At 53.6% G+C, this 24,150-nt stretch overlaps 3 protein-coding genes across 4 annotated transcripts in view; 1 reads left to right on the top strand and 2 right to left on the bottom strand.

The window, feature by feature from the left end:
- SPPL2B (signal peptide peptidase like 2B) overlaps positions 1 to 24,150 on the bottom strand; it is a 154,526-nt gene that overhangs the window by 52,196 nt on the left and 78,180 nt on the right. The window lies entirely within an intron of this gene.
- On the top strand, positions 1,458 to 6,765 carry PEAK3 (PEAK family member 3). Its single transcript, XM_057540479.1, is given in 8 exon segments — positions 1,458 to 1,490; positions 1,493 to 1,541; positions 2,317 to 2,443; positions 2,592 to 2,814; positions 6,001 to 6,045; positions 6,047 to 6,237; positions 6,239 to 6,400; positions 6,402 to 6,765. Coding segments are annotated over 8 exon segments (1,194 nt in total).
- OAZ1 (ornithine decarboxylase antizyme 1) lies at positions 8,937 to 12,613 on the bottom strand. Its single transcript, XM_057539841.1, is given in 6 exon segments — positions 8,937 to 9,491; positions 9,717 to 9,802; positions 10,236 to 10,408; positions 10,823 to 10,909; positions 10,911 to 10,968; positions 12,378 to 12,613. Coding segments are annotated over 6 exon segments (684 nt in total). The 5' UTR covers positions 12,524 to 12,613; the 3' UTR covers positions 8,937 to 9,357.

Genomic DNA, 24,150 nt, shown 5'->3' with positions numbered 1-24,150 from the left:
CCTGGACCTGCTATGTGACCACGCACGGACTCCAGCCCTCTCTGGGCTCACTGCCCCTAAGGGAAACGAGATGGGGCGGAGGGAGAAACTCAGCATGAAAGACACTCAAGCTAAGAAGCAAGAACGTCTTTGCATCTTCGCATCTGCAGTGATTTCTTGGTTCTTCCATTACAGAGGGGAAGAGGCTGGGTTTCAGCTGAGACACCTCTCATGCCTCCGGGCATGTAGGGCAAGCCTCAGGCCCCCAGACAGCTTCGACAGTGTGTGCTTAAGCTAGAATTTCACACTGTCTGGCTTTCCCTGGATTTTCACCCTTCTTGATTTTCTGTGTATGGTAATTCTATATCAAATGCCTTTTTCTAAATCAATGCGTTAAGGTGGTGGGGGGAAGGGTAGTGAGTTGATTAAATTTTTAAAGAAAAATCCAGCTTCCGTGGCTGTCAGGAGGCAGCAAGCAGGAGCCACTTTTCTTTATTTGCTGGAACAGAGAGGGGTGGTGACTGGCCCAACATCACACAGCAAGTCAGAGCGGAGCTGGGGCTCAAATGGAGCGGTACCTGCCAAGGGTCCTGGGATGGGTGGGAGGCGGGGGCACACGCAGTGGAGGCTTCTCAGATGATCCTGCAGAAGGGGAAGTGGCTCTGGAGGAAGTGAAAGCCACAGACGAAAGGGTCACCTGGTCAAATCTTTCCCTAAACAGTCACTGCTGGGGTTCCCTGCCTTCCCCAAAGGCGGGGGAGTCTAAAAAGTCTCGCTCCTCCCCATCTCTCAGGGCTCCCCTCTGCCACCCACCTCGTGTAACCTTTGGGACCTCCGCCTGTCTTCCCATCTCCTGCCACCCGCTTTCAGCCCTGGAACCGGGTGGCCTTCATGGGGAAGTAATGCAGAAAGCTCTCCCTCCTGCCGGGGCCTGCGGTCTAACAGTTGCCTGGGTGTTTCCGGTTCACTGCCAGCAACCGGTCAGACAGTCCGGGAGGCCAGGGGCTGCAGCTATTGGGAGTTTGTCCCCAAGATCCCCCTGCCCCGAGGTCACTCCAGTCCTGAAGGTAGGGTGCTCCTGGAGGGGGGCTGGGGCAGGGAGTGGGCAGAAGCAGCTGCTTTTCAAGGTTGGGCAACCTGGAATCTGGGTGGGGCAGAGCTGGGGCCCGGGCAGAGCTGGGGCCCAGACTGCTGCTGGCAACCATACAGCTTGAGAGCGCTAAGCTCTGGGGACAAGGCCTAAGCATGGGTTCCCTGGGTATTGTCACCGGCCCCCAGCTTCTTCCCCACCCCCTTGAGGTCTTGTCCTCACAGCTGGACATTCTGTCCATGTCACAAAAGTACAGGGTCCTTCTCGCCACCCTGAAAGGTTGATGGGCGACATTTGCCCAGAGAGGTCAAGCAACCCTCCCAGGGCCACACAGCAGGTGCTGGGCCCCTCCCACACATGCCCTGCACTCTGACCTTCCCCCAGCAGCATGAGCAACCCAGAGCCACCCACCGAGACCCCCGGGGGGCCAACGCCCCGACCTGGCTGACCCAGCCCACGTACAGCAACCTTGGTGAGAGCCTGGGAGGGGCCCCGGGTGGGGGTGGGACAGGTGGCTGGTGAGGCAGCCGGAGAAGAAAGGTTGAGTGTTTCATTACCATGTAAGGAACGCTCTGCCCCATGATGGTTTAACTAGATTACAGCAGGGATTTTTTGTTGTTCTTTTTTCGTTTTTTTTGCCGTGCCGCACGGCATGTGGGATCTTAGTTCCCCCGGCAGGGATAAAACCTGTGCTCCTTACTGTGGAAGCGCGGAGTCTGGACCACCAGGGAAGTCCTGTAGCAGCTTTTTAACTACCTTCAATGAAACTCTTTGTTTAAAAAAAAAAAAAAAAAAAAAAAAGCTGGATAACCAGCTTCTAAAAATGAGGAAACTGGAGTTCAGAGAGGCTCAGTCACCTGCCCAGAGCCACACAGGGAAGTGGGGGTCACCTGTGCTGGGCCAGATGTTTCTCTACCACTGACTTGTCACTCCTCTGAACCTTTGTTTCCTCATCTGTAAATTGGAGATGGCATCCTTACCCCACAGGGCATAGGGTAGTTGGAGTTGGTATTTTTTCCTTTTTTTTTTCTCGGCCGTGCTGTGTGGCTTGTGGAATCTGTTTCCTGACCAGGCACTGAACCCGGGCCACGGCAGTGAAAGCTCCAAGTCCTAACTACTAGACCACCAGGGAGCTCCCCATTGTTTCCATTCTAGAGATGAAGGAATTATGGCCGAGGGTGGAGTCATGAGCATAGGACCCCACTCTGCGTGGCCTCACGCCCTTCCCCCACTCCCTCCCCCCACAGGTGAGGTCCGTGCCCGCCTGCTGCCCTCCAAGGTCTGCTGCTTACGGACATCTGAGCGCCCCGCTACTGACCCGCAGCCCCTGTCCAAGAAGACCCTGACCAGGGCCCAGTCGCTGCCCACCCACAAGTCCCCCAGCCCCGGCCCGACTCGAGCAGGGCAGCCTCAGAAGCCCCTTCTGGGATCCCGCAGTGTGGACGAGAGCCAGGCAGGCGACGACAGGGCGGGGACAACCTGTCCCCCTGCAGAGCTGCCCTTCTTCTCGCTGGACACCGAGCTGGGCCTCTCCCTCCGCCGCGCTGGAGGCCCGGCAGCTGGAGGGCCTCCGCGCCGTGTACGCCCGGCTGCACGCCCGGCTCCTGGGGGGCCTCCCGGGCCCCTGCCGCCCCGGCCGCCGCTTACGCCTCCCGGACAGCTCGCCCCGCGTGGAGAGCTGGGACGCCCTCTACTACCGCTTGGTGCGGAGGAACAAGGAGGCGTGGCTCCTCCTGGCTGCCAACGTGAGCCCCGCCTCCGCCCCGCCTCCTCGGAGGTTTCCCTGGTGTCCCGTCCAAGGCATAACCCAGGGCTCTTCAGACTCAGGCCCAATTGCTTATTTTGCAACTAACTTACGAACAAACACCGTCAGCCCTTGGAACCGCATTTCTCAGGTGTGGGGCGACCTACATTCAAATCACCTGGGAGTCTTTTTTTTTTTTTTTTTTTTTTTTTTTAAAGTTTTTTTTTTTTTTTTTTTTTAAAGGATTTTCTTTTATTTATTTATTTATTTATTTGTTTATTATTTTTGTCTGTATTGGGTCTTCGGTTCGTGCGAGGGCTTTCTCCAGTTGCGGCAAGCGGGGGCCACTCTTCATCGCGGTGCGGGGACCGCTCTTCATCGCGGTGCGCGGGCCTTTCTCTATCGCGGCCCCTCCCGTTGCGGGGCACAGGCTCCAGACGCGCAGGCTCAGCAATTGTGGCTCACGGGCCCAGTTGCTCCGTGGCATGTGGGATCTTCCCAGACCAGGGCTCGAACCCGTGTCCCCTGCATTAGCAGGCAGATTCTCAACCACTGCGCCACCAGGGAAGCCCCCACCTGGGAGTCTTGTTAAACTCTCCCTCACGACTCTCAGGGCCCCAGTAGTCTGCATTTTAACTCACTCACCCGTGAATTCTGGCGCTAGAAACCCACAGCCGGCTGATAGCTCCCACTTTCCATCATCATCTTCAACAAAATATACTGAGCACTGTTCCTTCATGTCTTGTGCTGTTCTAAGGACTTTTAGACACTTTCATTCAGCTAATCCTCATGCAAGCATCACCACGTTTTGTTATAAGATGCTTCTGTTTTATGCACCACCGAGAAAAAGAAAAAAAAGATTCCCATCAAATAAACCAGACTACTAAGTGTCAGACACATGACCATTTTGGAGGAACCTCACCCATTCGGCAGAATGTGTTATTATGGACCCATTTTACAGACTGGAGCATGGAGGGAGTAAGTTGCTGCTGGCTGTGAGTTCTTTAGTTGACAGCTCCATCCTGGTTCCATCCATCTCAGAGACCCCTGGGGAGTTTATTTTTAAATTACACACTCCCAGAGCCCTACCTCAGCACCTGTCCTTTTTAACCCCTGCCCCAAGGTGATTCAAATGTAATCCCCAGGGCCAATACTCTCCTACTTTCTAGAAAGAGCTTTGCTGTTCAGTACTGTAACTGCTGGCCATGGGTGACTTCTGAGCACTTGAAGTGGGGCTGGTGCCAATTGAGATATGCTCTGAGTACCAAATACACACCAGGTCTCCAAGACTCAGTATCAATAATAATAACAATAATGTAAAACATCTAATACTTTTTTCATTTGGTGACCTGTTGAATGATATCATTTTGGATAAATTGGATTACATAAAATAGATTATGAAAGTTACTTTCAAGGTCATAAAACTCAGTATCAAAAAAAAAAAGCCTGTTACCAGAAACCTGTACTTGTCAGAGTCTTTGACTCTCTGACTGTACTGCTGAACTGAATGAATAAGCATTTTCAGAACTCTAATGAAAAACTGATGAACTCATAAAAGTGCTAACAAAAGATCAAGATGAAAAAAAAAAATTAATTACATGGGACTGAGTGAACTGATGAGGATGAGTATAATTTTTGTGACTTTCTGTCTGAATTAAAAAAAAAAAAAATCCCACAAGGACTCAGAGGCAAAGAATATACAAATCAATTTTCACTGCAAAGTAAAGGAGCTGTTACAGTGGAGGATTACTGGACTGAATGTCAATATTATGTTATGTTATAATATAATATTATGTTATTGTAGTAAAAAAAAAAAAAAAAAAAAGCCTAATTAAAAACTGGGCAGGGGACTTCCCTGGTGGCACAGCGGTTAAGAATCCGCCTGCCAATGCAGGGGAAACAGGTTCGAGCCCTGGTCCATGAAGATCCCACATGTCGCGGAGCAACTAAGCCCGTGCGCCACAACTACTGAGCCCGCGTGCTGTAACTACTGAAGCCCGTGCCTCTAGAGCCCGTGCTCTGCAATGAGAAGCCACCGCAATGAGAAGCCCGCGCACCGCAACAAAGAGTAGCCCCTGCTCGCCGTGACTAGAGAAAGCCCGCGCGCAGCAATGAAGACCCAACACAGCCAAAAATAAAATAAAAATAAATTTATTTTTTAAAAAATGGGCAGAACACCTGAAGAGACATTTTTCCAAAGAAGACACACAGATGGCCAACAGGCACATGAAAAGATGCTCAACATCGCTAATCAGAGAAATGCAAATCAAAACCACCATGAGGTATCACCTCACACCTGTCAGAATGGCCATCATCAAAAAGACCACAAATAACAAATACTGTCGAGGGTGTGGAGAAAAGGGAACCCTGTACACTGTTGGTGGGAATGTAAAATGGTGCAGCCACTGTGGAAAACAGTCTAGAAGTTCCTCAGAAAACTAAAAATAGAACTACCATATGATCCAGCAATTCCACTCCTGGGTATATATCCAGAAAAAAATGAAAACGCTAATTAGAAAATATATATGCACCCCAATGTCCATAGCAGCATTATTTACAATAGCCAAGACATGGAAGCAACCTAAGCGTCCATCAATAGAAGATGTGAACTATATCTACAATGGACTACTACTCAGCCATAAAAAAGAACAAAATAATGCCATTTGCAGCAACATGGATGGACTTGGAGGGTATTATGCTTAGTGAAATAAGACAGAGAAAGACAAATCCTGTACGTTTTCAATTGTATGTGGAATCTAAAAAATAAAACTAGTGAATTTTTTTTTTTTAGAAGAAAGAAAGAAAGTTACTTTCACCTGCTCCTTTTCACTTTTTAAAACATGGCTACTGGAAAATTTGAATTCCACCGTGGCCCGAGTTGCATTTCTACTGGACAGCCCAGCTCTGGCACCTTAGCTGTCATCTCCCTTGCTACCAAGTGGCAAGCATCCGTCCCTTTGGCAGAGTGGAAAGTCTGATCCCCTAAACACTATCCTACCTGGTGTAGCTTTCCTTAAAATCATACTGGCGACCAACATCCAAATTAACACGAACCCCCCGCTTTTGGAGGGATACAGCGATGGTGGGCAGGTTGGGTTGGGTGGGAAGTCTTCAGAACAGGTAGAGGCACTGGGCGAACTGTGCTGGTTTGGTGGCGGGAGCTCTGAAGGGTCCCTCTGTCCCGCAGGTGCCCAAGCCAGGAGCTGACGAGCCCCACCCGTATGGCCTAGGGCCGCAGGCAGGCCTCGCTGGCCCAGCATTTCAACCTCCAGGAGCTGTGTGGTCTGGTGCCCGAGGGCGCACTTCCCGAGACGCCCTGGAGCAGACCCGTGGCGCTGGCGGCGGAGGTGCCGGAGCTCGCGGTGGTCCAGTGGCTTGTGGAGACAGGCACGCAGCTGCCCGAGGAGTTCGCAAGGCCGTGGCCCCGCTGCTCCTGCAGCCCTGGAGCGCCCGGAGGCGCGGGCTGCGGCCCTGGCCGAGCTGCGGCCCGAGAACCTGCTGCTGGCGGCACCGCAGGGCTGCTCAGCCGCCAGGCCCCAGCGCCTGCTGCTGGTGGACTTCGGCTGCGGCCCCCCGCGACCCCCCGGCCGCCCACGCGCGGCAGCTGGGCCACGCACTCCGAGAGCTGCTTGGCCCGGGCGCGCCCTTGGCCACGTCCTTGGCCGTGGGCCTGGAGCACCTGGCGGCCCAGCTGGCCTGCGCGCGGCCCTCGGCGGCCGGGACGCGCGGCGCGTTGCAGGTGCTGCTCTGGAGACCCGGGCCCGAGCTGCGTGGCCACGGAGCCCCGCTGGGGTCCTGGCTGGGGATGCGCCGCGCGCTGCTGGTCCTGCACCCAGCCTAGCGGGCCGTGGGTGGGGAGGGGCCCAGCTTGGAAGACTGGCTGTGCTGTGAATACTTGGCCAAGGCCACCGAGGACTCCTTGTTCCTCGCCCTGGAGCTGCTGTGGAACTGATCCTTCCCGTGAGCAATGCACCTGTTCCAGGGCCTCTCTAGGAGGCGGGTCCCCCTTCCCAGGGCTGGGGCTGGTGATAGGGTGGACGCCCCCTTCCAGAAGGGACCAGAAGGCCAGCAGAGGATGCAGCTGGGAACTTGGGCCCAAGGCCCCCTAAGAATTCAGGTGCCCCCCTTCCAGGGCTGGGGGCTAATGGCCAGTGCCTGCTGAGGCTTTCTGATGCCAGAGGTGCCCACCCCTCTTCCAGGTGTGGAACCCCGCAACAATTAATGTCTCTCAGTGTGTAGAACCGCTCCTACCGCCTTCCAGCAGAAGCCAGGATGCCCTTCTAATGCTGGGGTCTGATGGCCACTGTCTCCATGACAGTGTGGACACTCCTCCGAACGGCGGCATCAGAGGCATTCCTGGCCCTGGAACACCCCCTTGTGCTGTGAACTACCTTGTCAAGAACTGCTTGGGGCCTCCAGGGGGAGGGAGGCTCCCTGGAACCTGAGACAGCCAGCCCACTCCAGTGGGGTCTGGACTCACCTGCCTAAACGTGCCCATGCCCTGCCCCCCCTACTCCTGCCACCCACCGTGGCCTCCTTGCTGTTCCTCTATGACACTAAATTCCGTCCAGCCACCAAGTCTTTGCATGGCCTGTTCCCTCTGCCAGACTGTCCAAATCTCACCTCTTCTAAGCAAATAAAGTTGCCCCTCCTGGGCCCTCTCTAGCTCCGCGCCCTGCCTTCCCCGAGCACTTGTCACCACCTGGAAGTATTTATTCATCTTTTTACCTGTCACCTGTTCACCTCACCCATCAGGCTGTGAGTTCCCTGAGGGCAGGGGCCAGGCTGAACACACGCTAGGCGTTTAACTGATGGAATAAACAAAGTGGTATACAACAGGGGACCTGAGGGAGAAAATGAGGTCTCAGTTTATACCTCTGAAAAATGGACATAGGAGTCCTGAGGGGCCCCACTGCCGTAGCCTGGGGTCTCCAGTCATGCCCCCTCACTCACCCCAACCCTACCATGGTGATCCTGGGGGGAACTTTCTGACCCCCAGGTATGACCAGGGCCCTCTCCTGCTCAGACCTCTTCCATGGCTCCCTAGTGCCTTCACAGTACAATGGGGCTCTTCTAAAGGCTCTGCATGCTCTCTGGCCAGCCCCGCCTGCCACATCACCATCCGTGCAGGTGCTTTCTGGCCTCCAGGCCTTGCCCGTTGCTCCCTCCACTGCAGACACCCTCCCCCCTACCTCTGCTTCAGACTCCTGTACCTCCTCCAACACCCCAACTCCAAACCCCTTTCTCGGCCCTTGTCCTGCCGACGTGGACTGGAGACAGCTGTCTCCCCAGACCTTTGAAAGCCAACTCCATCATCATTCAGGTAGCTGAATAGCCCACCCAACCCCCAAATATACTTGAATCCCCCTAAATCCCGTCCTCCTCAATAAAAGATACCCGCTTGGCAGCCTGTCAATCGCCGGGCCACGCTCGCAGATGCAGCCAGCAGGTGGCGCTGAAGCCCTGCAGCTCTTCCGCCTTCCGCCCCCACCTCACCACAATCCCCCCACTACTGCAGTATCTTCGCCTTCTGGCTGCCTCAGACCTCCCCACCTCTGCCCCGGCCAGGACACCCACCAGCAGTGCTCCTGCCCCACCACAACACTGTACAAAGGCTAAAGGGCAGGGGGCCCACGGCTAGACACCACCCCGCCCCCAAGCTGGAAAAGTCCCAGGCAGCCCCTGCCCCGCCCCCTGCCACTTCCCAGGACCCAGTGAACAGCTTCAGACTGGAACTAGGCCACTCCAGCCAGCCTCAGCCACCCCAGGGAATGGCACTGGGAAAGGGGAGTGACGGCCCAAGGTGTGGGGTGGGGCAGGCTGCCATCTGCCCTGGAAGCGGCGGGCAGGCGAGGTATGGAGCAGCTGGGGTGGAGCCCCAGGGCCGAGCTGCCCACACGAGGCCAAGGCTGGCTGTGGCCAGAGGTGAGACGGGGCCCTCGGCTTCCCCACCCCTCTGCAGAAAGAAGTGTGTGTAGGGGAGTCACTCAGCTCAGGACGCTCGCACAGCTCCCTGAACCCCAGGCAACCTCGAGGCCCCTCTCCCCTTGGCCCCGGCCCACCCCTCCACCTGCCCTCCATTCAGACAGCGCCCCTGTCAACACCACTGAGCCAACACAGGTCTTGGAAGGGTAATCGTTTTATTTGGATTTTTGAGAGCAATAGAAGGGTAGATTAATACCTATCTTTCCAAGTTAAAAGACCTAAGACTGTTTCCAAAAGACTTCAAATAAGAAACTCCTCCTCAAGGTACAAGGATAACCTGAATCATCTTAAACCAGCAATAAAAAAGTAAAATATAAATTTTTATTTAGAATTAAAGCAAATACTTCAGTATCACAAACACAATATTAAACTTCAAGAAATACACGGCTAATTTGGAGTGAGCATTTATTTGCACAATTACGACATGCGGACAAACCCAGCAGGTGAGCAGGCTGACGCAGGTCAGCGCGCAGTTGATCACACCACCCGCCCGAAGCACGGCAGCAAGTGCACACGAAACGGTCTGCAATCGAGCCCCAGGGGCCTCAGGGGCCTCACACTACTCCTCCTCACCGGAGGACTCCCTCTCAAACGTGTAGGCCATGAAGCAAGCGTCGGGTCTCTTGGGGACAAGGGGATGCCCTGGTCTCACAATCTCAAAGCCCAGAAAGCTGAAGGTACGGAGCAAGGCGGCTGCGGAGGAGACACCATCAGGTCAGAACCCCCCGTCCACCTGCAGGGCCCAGAGTCCTGCCGGCCCGGGGACCGCCTGAGACAGAAGGCCCAAGTCTAGGGCAAAGGGACTGCCCAGCAGGGTGTAGCGCGGCCCCTGGACCGCGTGGACCCCACCCTGGGCCTGGCCTCCAGGGCAGTGGGCAGCCTCTCCCATCTCCTCTCCCCCGCGTGGAGATCACTCACCTCGGTCATCGCGGTTCTTATGGAGGCAAACGAAGACGTGGTCAGCGCGGAGCTGCTCCTCAGCAAACTCGAGAAGAACTGCGAAGCTGAGGTTCCAGCGTCAGGGCCCGCGCCCCGGCCGCCCCACGGGGGCCCTAGCCCAGCTCTCCCACTTCTGTCTGTGGCCTCACCTGCATACTGGGAGCGCCAGCCTCTCCCGGGTCTAATCCAGGGTCAGCCTTGCCACTGCTGACATTGGAGCCAGGTCACTCTGGGGGACCGTCCTGGGCACTGTGGGGTATCCCTGGCCCCACCCACTTGACACCAGGAGCAACACCCACAATGTGACAACCACAGATGGCCCCTGGTGTCCCTCGGGTGATACTGCTGGTCCACTGCTTAAAAAGGGAACCCTCACTCTGGAAACAATAACCACCGCCTGGCTCCTGACTCAGGCTTCCCTCCTCTGGAGTCCAACTTTGAGGTGCAAACACGGTTTGCCTCGCTCTGCCCCCCAGGCACACACAGGCCCGCCCTCACCTGTCCTTGCTCCCCTCGGGCAGAGCGCCGCCTGGGATCTCAACGTAGAGGCAGCTGTTGCTCAGCACCGCTCTCCAGTTAATGTGTTTGGCATCCGTGAGCCTGGACTGGACGTTAAAAATTCTCGTCTTGTTATTAGACGTTAGTTCCTCTGTTACATTCAGCCGATTATCCTGCGGAAGAAAACCAAATCCAACCTTGAACGCCAGCCTTCACAGCCTGGGGATCTTCCCCCTTGGTACCCTGACAGTCTGGAAAACCCAGAAAAGCACCCATATGACCGTTCACCCCACGCCCTGCAGCGCTGTTTGGGTGTGGAGCCTCCCGGGCCTCTGAGGACTGGTGGTTCCACCCAAGGCCAGAGCAGGAGCCCCAGGCTGAGCACAAACAGGAGCTGCCAACAGCTACTAGAGGCTCACGCAAAGCCTGCGCTGCAGTCTGCACCTTTGTTCCTTCAATCTTGGATTCAGGAAAACCATGTGGAGAGTTCCTGGCACACGAAAGGTGCATAAAACATTTTGTGGGTCTGGCTACCCGCCCCCCCCCCACCTCACGTACCCAGAGGCCCGAGGAACGAGGATACTTACAGAGTAAAATAAATTAGCTGAAAGATTGTGATCCCTCTGACTATTCCCTCGCCCACCTGGGATCTTCAGGGGTGGGTGAGGGACATCAGGAGCACCACCGAGGCCCTGGACCCAGGTTACTACAGCAGTTGATGGACACCCTGGAACTGGAGAAAAGGCACTGGTGAGCAGCACTGGGGGAGACGCCCCGCCTCCGCTGACAGGGCCCCGAGCCCCAGCAAGGCCAAGCGGAAGACCAAGGCCTACCAGAGCCCAGGTCCCTGGGACGCGCCTCCACCTTTCAAGCGCAATGTTTACGCCGGGTGCAGAGTCAACATCTGCCTCCGTCTGGTCAGCAGCCACAACAACAAGAAGCCCCTCAAATCCACCTCCTCGGGTGGTGACGCTGGTAAGGTCCAACCCGTCCCCTGTGTGCCTCTTCTACCCTTTAACTATCTTCTGACCGGCGCTAAGTGTCGCCCCACCCAGCCCTGCGCCAGGTTCTACTTCCCACTTCTAAGTCCAGCGTTTCAGCTTCCCCTTTTCCACTTTGCAGTCTCCAGCAGACCTGAAGCTCTAAAAGCCTTTTCTTAGGAGTCCAGCAAAGCCGTCCTTCCACTGAAGCAGCCCCTACTGCGGCCCTTTCGTCGTCGGCACCCGCCGGGAGGCGCGGGGCCAGTTCGGTGTCCCCGCCGGCGCAGCGGAGACGGGCCCGCGCAGACGCCCTCCCGCGCGCACCCCGAGGCCTCCGCTTGCGTCATCTCGGCAGAGCGGCCCTCGGCCCCGGGGGAGGTTTTCACAATCGCGCAGCCGGCAGCGCCAGCAGCCATTTGCTGCGCAGTGTCAACAGGCCCCGCGGTCGCCTCCATTTTGCTCGGCTCCCATCCGGGGCGCCCGACCCGCGGGCGTCGGCACCGTGGCTCAAGGCCCGCGCGAGAGCACCCCCGGGGCCGTGGTCAAACAGCTCGCAATCCGCGGCGAGCGCGGCTCATCTAGACCCCCGCCCCCGGCCACGACCGCCCTCGACCCAGCCGTCCTACGGGGGAGAGGCGGGCCGGCCGCCACGCCGAGAAGGGCCCCGGGCGCCGTCTACGTGGCGCCGCCCGGCTCCGCGCATCCTCGGGGCTAAAAAGTGATCGCGAGGGCGGCCGCGTCCCGGGGCCACGTCGGGGCGCGGGATAGGGGGAAGGGCCGCTCCGCTAAGCGCTTAAAACCTCCGCGCCCGCAAAGCTTAGATTCCCGCGACCCGCCGGCCCGACCGCCCTCCAAACCCGACCCCGGAACCTCCCACCCCCAAACCGGACCGTGGACTCCCGTGCCCCCCAATCCCAACCAGGTACCCTGGCGGCCCCCCAATCCAACCGGAAATCCTCGTGTCCCCCCCAATCCGACCAAGTAGCCTGCGGGCCCCTCAATCCAATCAGAGACCCCCTTTGCCCCCCCCCCGCCGCGACTGTGGCCTCGACAAAGGGGCGGACCTCGCGCTCCCGGGACTTCCGTGGCGCCCCGCGGCCGGCCGCCTGCGGGCCTGCGCGGCGGCGCTTCTGGAAGCTTCGGGCGGGGGCGGGGCGCTCACCTCTCGCTGCTGCGGCCTCCGCGGCTGTGCAGGCTGAGGAGCGGCATGGTGCGGGTGGCGTGGACGGTGGCGCTGGGTTTATCCCCCTCCTTTTCTCTGGCGAAGCAGTGGCTGTTCAGGATCCGCTGCAGGGAGGATTTCACCATCCGGCCGCTGGGGTCCGAAACCAGGAAAACCTCCGCTGCGCCTCTCCGCGCCCCCGCCGCTGCTCGCCGTTCGCAAAATGGCGCCTCCGCCGCCGCCCGCCTTTATACGTACCGCGCCCAGGCCACGCCCCCCCCACGCCGCGGGAACGCGGCCGCACGAGGGAGTGGGGCCACCAGGAAGCCCAGGCGCTCCCGCCCCTCTCGGCGTCTGATTGGCAGACGGCGAGGGACCCGGGATGGGGCCGCACCTCGGACTGAGCAGGACGCGTCGGGTCCCGCCCCCTCCCCCTCCCTGTCGTAGCTCTGCGGGCGCGCGGAGGGGGCGGGGCCGGCGTGGCGTCGGGAACGCGCGCCGCGCGCCGCGCCGCGCCCCGCCCCGCCCCGCCCCGCAGCCGGGCCTGGGGGCCTGGGCGTGTCGCTGCGCCCGCTTTCGGGGGACTCGCGGTAGCCACGTCTCCGCGGTGGTCCCTGTCGCCCTCGCTAGGGTCCCCTCCCTCTAAAGGACTCCCTCCCCTTAGCGGCTCTTGGCGACAAAGGCCCCGGGTATTTGGAGAGAAGGGTCCCAGCTCCCACACCGCCCCATAGAACAAAACTATTTTCAGTAATAACCTCATAATGATCGATCCTAATAATGGTGTTTCTGGATTCGGTCTTTCACGTGTTAAAACAATTTACAGTTTACTTTCAATGTCAAAGATATTATTCAAATTCAGGAAAATATTTCGCGTCACATTTGGACTTAAGCAAAAATGCTTTTCCTTGCAGATAAACTCACAAAGATATTTCACGTGTGAACTAAAATTTGCCCCAAACAAAAATATTGTTCTTGCAGGTCCCACTTTGTTTCATGTTTTTACGTTTTAAGCACAGAGTCTCTGAAGAGTTACATGGAATGAAGTAACTCCTACTTGTTTCTTTGTCTTTACAATCCCTGCCTGTCCTTTTTATCTCATTTTTATTTCCAAGCTACTGTGTCCATTGGGGTTAGAGGCACAAACTTTCTGCAAAAGGACCTTGAATTATTACAAAACTGATAGAAATTTACTCTCCAAAGCATGTGGCGAAGTCCCTGTGTGTCTCCAAATACCCTTCCATGTGGAATGCAGAATTTATTGTTTACGTATACAGCATTTATAAGTAATACAAACATCTAATTTACAGCTTCTGTATGTACATTATTAAAACTCAACAGAGACTGTAATAATTGCAAATGTTAGGCCAACCAAAGAAATTTACCAGAGAAAGAATATTTAATGAATGACATTGCTTAGAATTGCCGCTCATGGTGAAAACCAAAAGCAGATGAATTTGTAGTTAACTTTCTTATTGTTTTCAGTGTTTCTTTTATTGCCAGGGCTCACTCCCACCGACCCACTTAGGGTGCCACTTAAGTGTCCTCACTATTTGTGAGGCTAGTATGCTTTTTTTTTTTTTTTTTTTTTTTTAACTTTTTGGCCACACCGCATGGCATGCGGGATCTTAGTTCCCCGAACAGGGATCGAACCTGCACCCCCTGCAGTGGAAGCGCGGAGTCTTAACCACTGGACCGCCAGGGAAGTCCCTGGTGTACCATTATTCAGGCTCTGTTTTCTTGAGGCTGGAAGAACCTATGGGTTTCGAAATCTGGGTCTTTGCCTCATGGCAACTCTTGGGTGTGTTACACAGACGGGCGATTCTGGGCTAAGAGTCCAGGATCTGTAACTGCCCATGGCTGGCCACTGGTCACTGGGTCGAGCCGTGTTTACCCCCCATGACTGAGGCCAGGGAGTGACAGGGCTCCCAGCTGACTGCCAGCACAGTGGGCTCAAGCAGCCACGCAGACCCTGGTCCAGGGAGATGTCTCCAAGAATGCCTCGCATGCCAGGCCAGTCTCTGGGAGATGACATTTAGGCCACGTCCAGGTCTCTGCAGTCCAGGGGAACCAGCAGAAAACTCCAGACCCAGGACTTGGGGTGGGAGGTTCCTTCTTCATCAGCAGGCCCTGCGCCCTTGCTGGCCAAAGCACGCTTTAATTTGGAATCACTGTGGGTGGAAAGGGGAAAAATATGTAACCTCTTGGTAAAAAAAACAAACTGCAGCAGCTGGGGGGAAAAAAACGGGTGGAGGAGAAAATGGGTGTACATGAGGTCGGGGTGAGACGTGTCCGGAAAAGTCACCGTGGGGTCTCCAGGGGTTGCAGGGCCCCCAGCTCTGGGCGGGGATATGGGGAGCAGTGTCACTTCTTCCTCGTGGGGAGGGTGGGCTCCGGTTCTAGGGACAGCTCTCTCTGCCTGCTGTCGGGGAGGTGAGAGTGACCTGGTACAGGATGACACAGGATGGGGACCATGTTCCTCTGCTCTATCCCTGTGTGTGCATGTTGGGGGCACCAAAGCACCTGCCACTGAGATTGTAAACTCTGAACAAGACCAAACTCTCCTTCCAGGTTTCATCCGGCACCAAAAGCCTTGCTCGCTGTCAGATCTCGGTTGTGAGCCTGCAGTCAGGGTTGGTTATTTTTGTGCTTTTTGTGGGGTTTTTTTTTTTTGCCATGCCACGTGGCATGCAGGATCGAACCCGTGCCGCCTGCTTTGGAAGAGCAGAGTCTTAACCGCTGGACCGCCAGGGAAGTCCTAGGGTTGGGTTCTTGAGGCAGAAATGAATGCCCACTCTCCACATTCGGGGCCATCCCGGGTGCCATGGGGTGTGGAGCTGCCTCCCTGGCCCCCACCCCCTCGATGCCAGGAGCCCCCTCCCAGTGTAACAACCACAGAAGTCCCCAGACATCATCCAGTCTCCCCCCCCCAGTGTCACCTTCTCTTTCTTTCTCCCACTGATCTGGGGGCACCTGCATGTGCTGGGAAGGGGGAACCTACACACTGAGCAGACCACAGTGGGGAAGGCTCAGGGTGGGCACAGGTGCCCAAGGCAGCCACCCTGGCTGGGCTTGCTGGGGATGGAGAGAGAAATCAGATGGGGCGACGGGGGCGCTGTGGTAGGGAAGGATTGGGAGTTTGGGATTAGCAGATGTAAACTATTATATAGAGAATGGATAAACAACAAGGTCCTACTGTATAGCCCAGGGAACTATATTCAATATCCTGTGATAAACCATAATGGAAAAGAATATGAAAAAGAATGTATATATGTGTAACGGAATCGCTTTGCTGTACAGCAGAAATTAACACTACATTGTAAATCAGCTATACTTCAATAAAAAGTAAATATATAAATAAAAATTAAAAGGCAAAAAAAAGAAAGAAATCAGACAGAGGGGAGGTGCCTCACTGGGAGCAGGGAGTCTGTGAGAGGCGAGGGCCCCAGACTGCAGGGAGGAAGAGGGGGGCATCAGGGAGGGCTTCCTGGAGGAGGTGAGAGCTGAGCTGCTGGGAAGGGATAACAGAAGACCTGGGACAGGCACGTCAAGGATGGAGGGCCCATGCCCGGTGTCCTGCTAAAATCAGTATGGCGAGGCGGGAGGATGCCAGGGATCTCACTCTGATTTTTAGAAAGATTCATGGAGTGTAGTCGGCTGAGTAACAGCCCCCAAACACCTCCCCGTCCTAGTCCTGAGAACTGTGAATGTGCCACCTCACCTGGCAAAGGGACTTTGCAGGTGGGGTTAAGTTAAGGCCCCTGAGACGGGGATGACCCTGGATTCCCTGGGAGGGCCCAGCATCATCACAGGGTCCCTATAAGAGGGAGGCGGGAGGGTCAGAGGCCGAGAGAGATGGGAGATGCTGCGCTGCTGGCTGTGAGGATGCAGGAGGGGCCGCAAGCCAGGGATGCGGCGCCTCTAGAAGCTGGAAAAGGCGGGAACCGCTGCTCCCCTGGAGCCTCCGGAAGGACCAGCCCTGCCCACGCCTGGATTTTAGCCCCGTGAGACCCGAGTTGGACTTCCAGCCTCCAGGACTGTGAGTGGATAAATCTGTGTTGTTTTAGGTCACTACACGGATGATGATTTGTTACAGCCGCCCCAGGGAGCTCACACACGGAGTGAGGGGAATATTCAGGATCTTCATGGGCCATGGGTGACGTTCGGCACATTGGACAAAACCCATCTGACAGTGCAGTTGGGACATGTACATTTCCCTCAAGTGAATTTCATCCAAACATTAAAGACACAAACATTTGTCAAATGATTTTTTTTTTTTTTGGCCACGCAGCTTGCGGGGTCTTAGTTCCCCACCAGAGATCGAACCCGCGCCCCCTGCAGTGGAAGCGTGGAACCCTAACCACTGCACTGCCATGAAAGTCCCTATTAAAGACACAAACATTTATTGATCCCCAGTAAACAGTGCACCTGCTAAAGGGGTTTGATGCCTGCAGTAGACTTTGGAATGAAATTTTAAAAGTAAGGTGGGTAAACAAAGACAGGACAAAGCGAACACAGCAAAATATGACTTGTAGAATCTAGGCGGCGGCAATGTGGGCCTTCACTGTAAATTTCCCTCAACCTTTCTGTCCGTTTGAAAAATTTCGTCATCAACTGCTAAAAAGTAAACATAAAAGGGGCTAAAGTCCTTTCACCACATTCAGCATCCTTTTCAAGCCTGGCCCTCTCTCCTAACCTTATTCTCCAAAGAGAAAGTCAGGAGGCCTCCGGCCTCTTGAGGAAGCAGCCAGAAGAGGGAAGTAAACAAAAAACGACGACTTTTCCTATGCCTGCACAGCCCTCAGTGAGAACCGGGCCAAAGGACAACAGCCTCAAATGGCCGGATTTGGCCACAAATCCGCACACACGTCTGTTGCCGAGTGATAAAGCACAGGACACCCCAACATGCTCCTGGCTCCTGACAGCCCCGTAAAAACACCATCACCAAGGACTAGAGGGGGTGACGGGGGAAATGAGCAGGCTTATCTCAAACTCTGGGCTACTTTTTATGTTGTTCATATATATTTTTTTGAAATATAGTTAATTTATAATGTGTTAGTTTCAAGTATATAGCAAAGTGATTCAGTTATACATATATATTTATATTCTTTTTCAGATTCTTTTCCATTATAGGTAATTACAAGATACTGAGTAGAGTTCCGTATGCTATACAGTAGGTCCTTGCTGTGTATTTTGGAGTTTCTGCTTTTGTGGTTATTACACAAGGGCTGTGTTGACTCTTTTGGTGTATACATATTTGTGGCATTCTAGATAATTTTCTTAGGATCAATTCCTAGAAGTGGAATCTCTAGGTCAAAGAAATAGCTATTACTTCAGAGCTTCTAGAAATGTTACAAGAATTTACTTTCCCACAAGCAGCAGAGGCGAAGGCCTGTTTTGCCATGGCCTCACCAAAAGGAAGTATTATAAAAAAAATGTTTTGGAACTCTTTTTGCCTTGATCTGCATGTTAATGGTCACTTGTGGGGTTGGAGAGTTTCCACGTGGTGATATTTTTTTCTGCTGTGTTTCTGTTAGTCAGGAAGGCTGGGGTCTGGGGTCTGCTGCAGGAACAAAAGCCCCCAGCTCATTGGCTTAAAGCACGAGGGGCTCGCCACAGTGAGACGCCACCTCACACCTAGTAAGGTGGCTATTATCAAAAAGATGGAAAATGATAAGTGTGGGCGAGGATGTGAAGAAATTGGAACCCTTGTGCACGGCTGCTCCGAAGGATATAAAATGGTGCAGCTGCTGTGGAAAAGTCTGGAGGGTCCTCAAAAGGTTAAACATAGAATCACCGTATGACCCAGCAATTCCGCTCCTGGGTGCATCCCCAAAAGAACTGAAAGCAGGGTCTTTTTTTTTTTTTTTTTTTGTCCGTACTGCAGCATGTGCGATCTTAGTTCCTCAACCAGGAATCGAACCTGTGCCCCCTGCAGTAGGAGCATGGAGTCTTAACCACTGGACCTCCAGAGAAGTCCAGCAGGGTCTTGAAGAGATATTTGCACACCCGTGTTCAGAGCAGCTTGAGTCACACCAGCCAAAAGGTGGAAACACCCCAAATGTCCATTTGACAGATGATGGATAAACACTATGTGGTCCATCCACACACTGGAATATTACGCAACCTTAGAAAGGAAGGATGTTCTGACACCTGCTACATCATGGATGAACCTCAAGGACATGATGATCAGTGAGAGAACCAGACACAGAAGGACAAATACTGTCTGATTCCACTCACAGGGGGTCCCCAGAGGAGTCACATCCACAGAGACAGGAAGTAGATGGTGGGGGCCAGGGCCTGGGGGAGGGGCTGGGGAGTCAGTGTTTCATGGGGACAGAGTTTCAGTTTGGGAGGATGAGAAAGTTCTGGAGGTGGATGGTGGGGATGGTTGCCCGACAACGTGAATGTACTTAATGCCACCGAGCTGTGCGCTTAAAGAAGGTTCAGATGGTGAATTTGTTATGTGTATTTTACCACAATAAAAAAAAAAAAACGGCACCCCACACCCACAATCCAGGGGTATTTCTTCCTCTTGCCCGGTGGCCTTCCGGGGCCCACACGGGGTGCTGCTTCCCAGACTGGCCCGGGCACCCTACCCTCTTGGACTTCACTGTGGCCCTGGAAGGAATCACGCCAGCAGCTCAATACGCCAGCCTGGACGTGATCCCGCCAATGGGTACAATGGTAAATTTCTTCTGCGAGCCTAAAATTATTTCAAAATAAGCAGTTAAAAACGAACCCACTCTCTGTGTCTGTGGATTGGCCTGTTCTGGACGTTTCCCGTCAATGGAATCACACACTGTGTGTCCTCCTGCGTCTGGCTTCTCTCACTGAGCATCATGTTCTCAGGGTCCATCCACGTTGCAGCGAGTGTCAGGGCTTCTCTCCTTTTTGTGGCTGAGTGATACTCCCGTGTGTGGAGGGACACGTGTGTTTATCCACTCATTAATCTGTCAAAGGACATTTGACTCATTCGCACCTTTGGGCTTTTGTGAAACATGCTGCCATGGACGTGCGTGTAGAAATATCAATTCCAGTCCCCACTTTCTCCTCCTTTGGGTGTATACGTAGGAGTGGAATTGCTGTCATATGGTGATTCTATGTTTAGCGTTTTGAGGAACTGCCAAACCGTAATATACTCTTAAGAGGAAAAAAAAAAAATGTAGGTTCCAAAACAAGATGTTCAGACCTTCACTAATGATGCCAGTCTTGTCAAAATAAATATGTAAATAATATTGAAACACAAGGTTACAAAAACATCTGAGGAGAGAACCCTCGAATATTAAACAGCGTCTGTTTTTGGATGGGAGCAGGCGGGTGTTTTAAAAACTGTCCTCTTTGAACTTGGGTACGTTTCTAATGTTCAGGTTTTGCCTGCGTCATAAGGCAGAGAGTAAGAGCTGTTTCTGAGCGAGGTGGGAGGGGGCAGGAAGCCGCCGGCCTCGGCCCCGAAAGTGGGCAGGTGTGTCTGGCCTCCCGGTGCCTCCGGGGGTGGGGAGGGCAGCGGGGTTATGTGTTCAGGAGTTTTACTGGTGGTGACTCATTGACAAAATCCACTTCCCTTTCTTCTCAGGGGTCCCAAAGTGGCCCATGCTTTCCAGCTGCAAACACCTGGCTGCAGGTCTTAGGATGTCCCTTTGAAGGCTGAGGTCCCCCCAGAGCAGGGGAGCTGGGTTTCTCTGCACCACCAAATGGGGGGGTGGGGATGAATATTCAGGGTGTTTGAGTTTCCTGCAGCTGCTGTAACAGGTGACTGCATACTGGCGGGCTTCAGTCAACAATAATTTGTTCTCGAATGTTCAGGAGGCCAGAGTCTGAACCCAGGTGTGGCAGGGCCGAGCTCCCTCCAGAGGCTCCAGGGGAGGGTCCTTCCTGCCCCCTCCAGCTTCTGGGGCTCCAGGTGTCCTTTGGGTTCTGGATACATCACCCCAATCTCTGTCTCCGTGTTCACATGGATACTCTGTTTCTAAATTTCCCTCTTCTTATAAGGACACAGTCATACTGGATTAGGGCCCCCAACATTCCAGTATGACCTCATTTAACTAATTACATCTACAATGACTCTATCTCGGTCCATTCGAGCTGCTGCAACAGAATTCCTGGGACTTCTCTGGTGGTCCAGTGGGTAAGACTCTGCGCTCCCAATGCAGGGGGCTCGAGTTCAAGCCCTGGTCGGGGAACTACATCCCGCATGCATGCTGCAACTAAGAGCCGGCACAGCCAAAATATAAATAAATAATACAATAAATTAAACAAACAAAAAAAGAGAATTCCTCAGACTGAGTGGCTTATAAACAGAAGTGTACCTCTCACAGTTCTGGAGGCTGGGGGTCCAAGATCAAGGCACCGGCAGATTTTGTGTCCCGGTTCATAGCTGGCACCTCCTCTTTGCTGTGTCCTCCTCACGTGGCGTAAGGGGCAAGGGTGTTCTCTGGGGTCCCTCTCATAAGGGCACCGACCCCATTCACGAGGGCCCTGCCCTCCTGACCTAGTGTCCTCCTGAAGGCCCCATCTCCTAATACCATCACAAGTGGAGGGCGTTAGGATTCAAGATATGAATTTGGAGGCGGGGAACACGAACATTCACCCTATAGCAGACCCCGTTCCAAATGGGTCTGGGGTTAGGACTCGAACGTATCTTTTGGAGGTAGTGCAACTAACCCATAACTGGGGCAGGGGAACACCAGGAAGCTGGGGACCACGTGATGTGGGGTGAGAGCACTCCCAGTCTGAATGAAGGCGGGTTTCCCACAGCAACTCAAAGAGACAGGCACGACCAGTACCTTTCTTCCAGCGAACGACATGGATCTGGACGTGGGAGAATTGGCTGGGACTCAAACTAGGGCCTCGGAATCCAGAGCCAGCCCTCTCAGCCCCTCCTGCAGACCTGTTTTCGTGGGTAACTACTATGACGGCCCATGTGTGCTAAGAGTGTTTGGACTAACTAACAAGGCTTTGTCCTGATGGTATTTTATACTGTGTCATGTTTTTTGATGGTTTAAATTAAACAGGGTCTCCCCCAGCACTGCTGACATTGGGGTCGGGTCACCCTCTGTCGGGGTCCATCCTGAGCGCCGTGGGGTGTGGAGCGGCCTCCCTGGCCCCGCCCATTTGATGCCGGGAGCCCCCCCCTAGTGGTGACAACCAAAGATGTGGCCCGGTGTCCCCTGCAGGCAGGATGACCGCCAGTTGAGAACCACAGACCTACCATCCCAGACATCACGTCCTTTTACAGATTTCAAAATATATAGCTCAGGGAGAGTATCCCAAAGTTCCTCAGTGCTTTCGAGATAAGCCTGTGACTTGTAACTCTGCCAATGCACATTAGCTTCTTCGTCAGGGTGAGGTTTGTACAGGCAGCCCTTGTGGAAGGGGGTTAAATTATTTTCGGTCACTTTGTATGCCATTTTGGTAACGACCAATGGATGTTTTAGTAATTATCAGGTGAAGTGGTATTTTAAGATTCTACAGAAGCTCACAGGGCCGGTACTGTTCATTCGACCATAGGAAATGGAATCCATCGATAAGTAACTCTTGGGTTGTCTTCACACATTTCAATATTACCAACTGTATGCTTTTTAAGGGTGACGAGTACAGTATGTAAATTATATCTCATAAAGCTGGTATAAAAAAAGAAAGCACCCATGTTCAAAGCAGTGTATTCACAATGGACAAAGGTAGAAGCAACCCAAGTGTCCACTGATGGATGATGGATAAACACAATGTGGTCCATCCCTATAGTGGAATATTCCTCAGCCTTAAAAAGGAAGGAGATTCTGACACCTGCTGCAACAGGGATGAACCTTGAGGACATCATGCTCAATGAGAGAAGCCAGACACAAAAGGCCCCATACAGTGTGAACCCACTTACAGGAGATCCCTAGAGAGTCAGATCCACAGAGACAGGAAGTAGATGGTGGGGGCCAGGGGCTGGGGGAGGGGGATGGGGAATCAGTGTTTCATGGGGACAGAGCTTCAGTTTGGGAAGATGAGAAAGTTCTGGAGATGATGGTGGGGATGGTTGCCCAACAATGTGAGTGTGCTTAATGCCACCGAGCTGTGCGCTTACAAATGGTTGAAATGATAGATTTGGTGTTACGTGTATCTTACCACAGTAAAAAATTGGATATGGGGCTTCCCTGGTGGCGCAGTGGTTGAGAATCTGCCTGCCAATGCAGGGGACACGGGTTCAAGCCCTGGTCTGGGAAGACCCCACATGCCGCGGAGCAACTAAGCCCGTGAGCCACAACTACTGAGCCTGCGCGTCTGGAGCCTGTGCTCCGCAACAAGAGAGGCCACGATAGTGAGAGGCCCGCGCACCGCGATGAAGAGTGGCCCCCACTCGCCGCAACTAGAGAAAGCCCTCGCACAGAAACGAAGACCCAACACAGCCAAAAATAAATAAATAAAAAATAAAGGAATTCCTTTAAAAAAAAATTGGATATGGTGGCGAGTGACTGCTGTGTTGCTGAGCACAAATTTAGAGAAAGGTTGAATGGGGGGGGTGGTGAGGTGGAGTGAGGGGCGGCCTGCACACCGTGGTTATGCCCACGACTCTGTCAGGGACTCAGGCAGCTCATTATTGGAGCCTCAGTTTCCTCATCTGTTTTGAGACGAAAACTAAACAAAAGTCCTTGATTCATGGGGTTGAACTAGGAATAATACAGAATTTCTCAGCTGGGGGTGATCCTGCTCCCCAGGGGACACTGGGTCATGTCTGGGACATCTGTGGTTGTCACGACTTGGGGTGGGGGAGGGCTAAGAAGCTGCAGGAGTGATCATCTCTTTCCCAGAATCCAGCTTCTTAAGTCGGATTCACCTTTTCAGGGCCAATGTCAGCCGTGATGAAATAGAGAAAGTGTGCCCTAGAAAATGCAAGGTAACCCATAGTGATGGAAAGCAGATCACTGGTTGCTTGGGGACAAGGGGTGGGGAGGGAAGGAAGGAGGGATCACAGAAGGGCAGGAGGAAACTTTTGAGGATAATGGGGGTGTTCACTATCTTGATTGTACTGATAGTTTCACAGGGTATACTAATGTCAAAGTTTACCAGATTCTGTAATTTACATATGTGCATTTTACTGTATGTCAGTTATACCTCAATAAAGCTGTTATTTTTTTTTAAATGAAGCACCCCCCCAGACTTCCCTGGTGGTGCAGTGGTTAAGACTCCGAGCTCCCAATGCAGGGGGCCTGGGTTCAATCCCTGGTCAGGGAACTAGATCCCACATGCATGCCGCAACTAAGAGTTCACATGCCACAACTAAGGAGCCCACCTGTCGCAGCTAAGGCCTGGCTCAACCAAATAAATAAATAAATATTTTTTAAAAATAAATAAATTAAAAAAAATAAAATGAAACCCCGTGATATCTGCTCCCTCTCCTGCTGAATTTTTCTCCATAAACTTTATTATCTTCTAACACCATATTTTTTTAAAATAAATTTATTTATTTATCTTTTTATTTTTGGCTCTGTTGAGTCTTTGTTGCTGTGCATGAGCTCCCTCTAGTTGTGGTGAGCGGGGGCTACTCTTCGTTGCGGTGGCTTCTCTTGTTGTGGAGCACGGGCTCTAGGCACAGGGACTTCAGTAGTTGTGGCACGCCGGCTCAGTAGTTGTGGCGTACGGGCTTAGTTGCTCCGCGGCATGTAGGATCTTCCCGGACCAGGGATCGAACCTGTGTCCCCTGCATTGGCAGGCAGATTCCCAACCACTGCGCCATGAGGGAAGTCCCTAGCACCATATTTTTGACCACTAGGCTTATAATCAGTATCCA

This window comes from Balaenoptera acutorostrata, chromosome 2 (assembly GCF_949987535.1).
Source record: "Balaenoptera acutorostrata chromosome 2, mBalAcu1.1, whole genome shotgun sequence".
NCBI classification, from domain to species: Eukaryota; Metazoa; Chordata; class Mammalia; order Artiodactyla; family Balaenopteridae; genus Balaenoptera; species Balaenoptera acutorostrata.
Note: the sequence above shows the minus strand (reverse complement) of the source record. Positions and strands in the feature narration are given on the sequence as shown.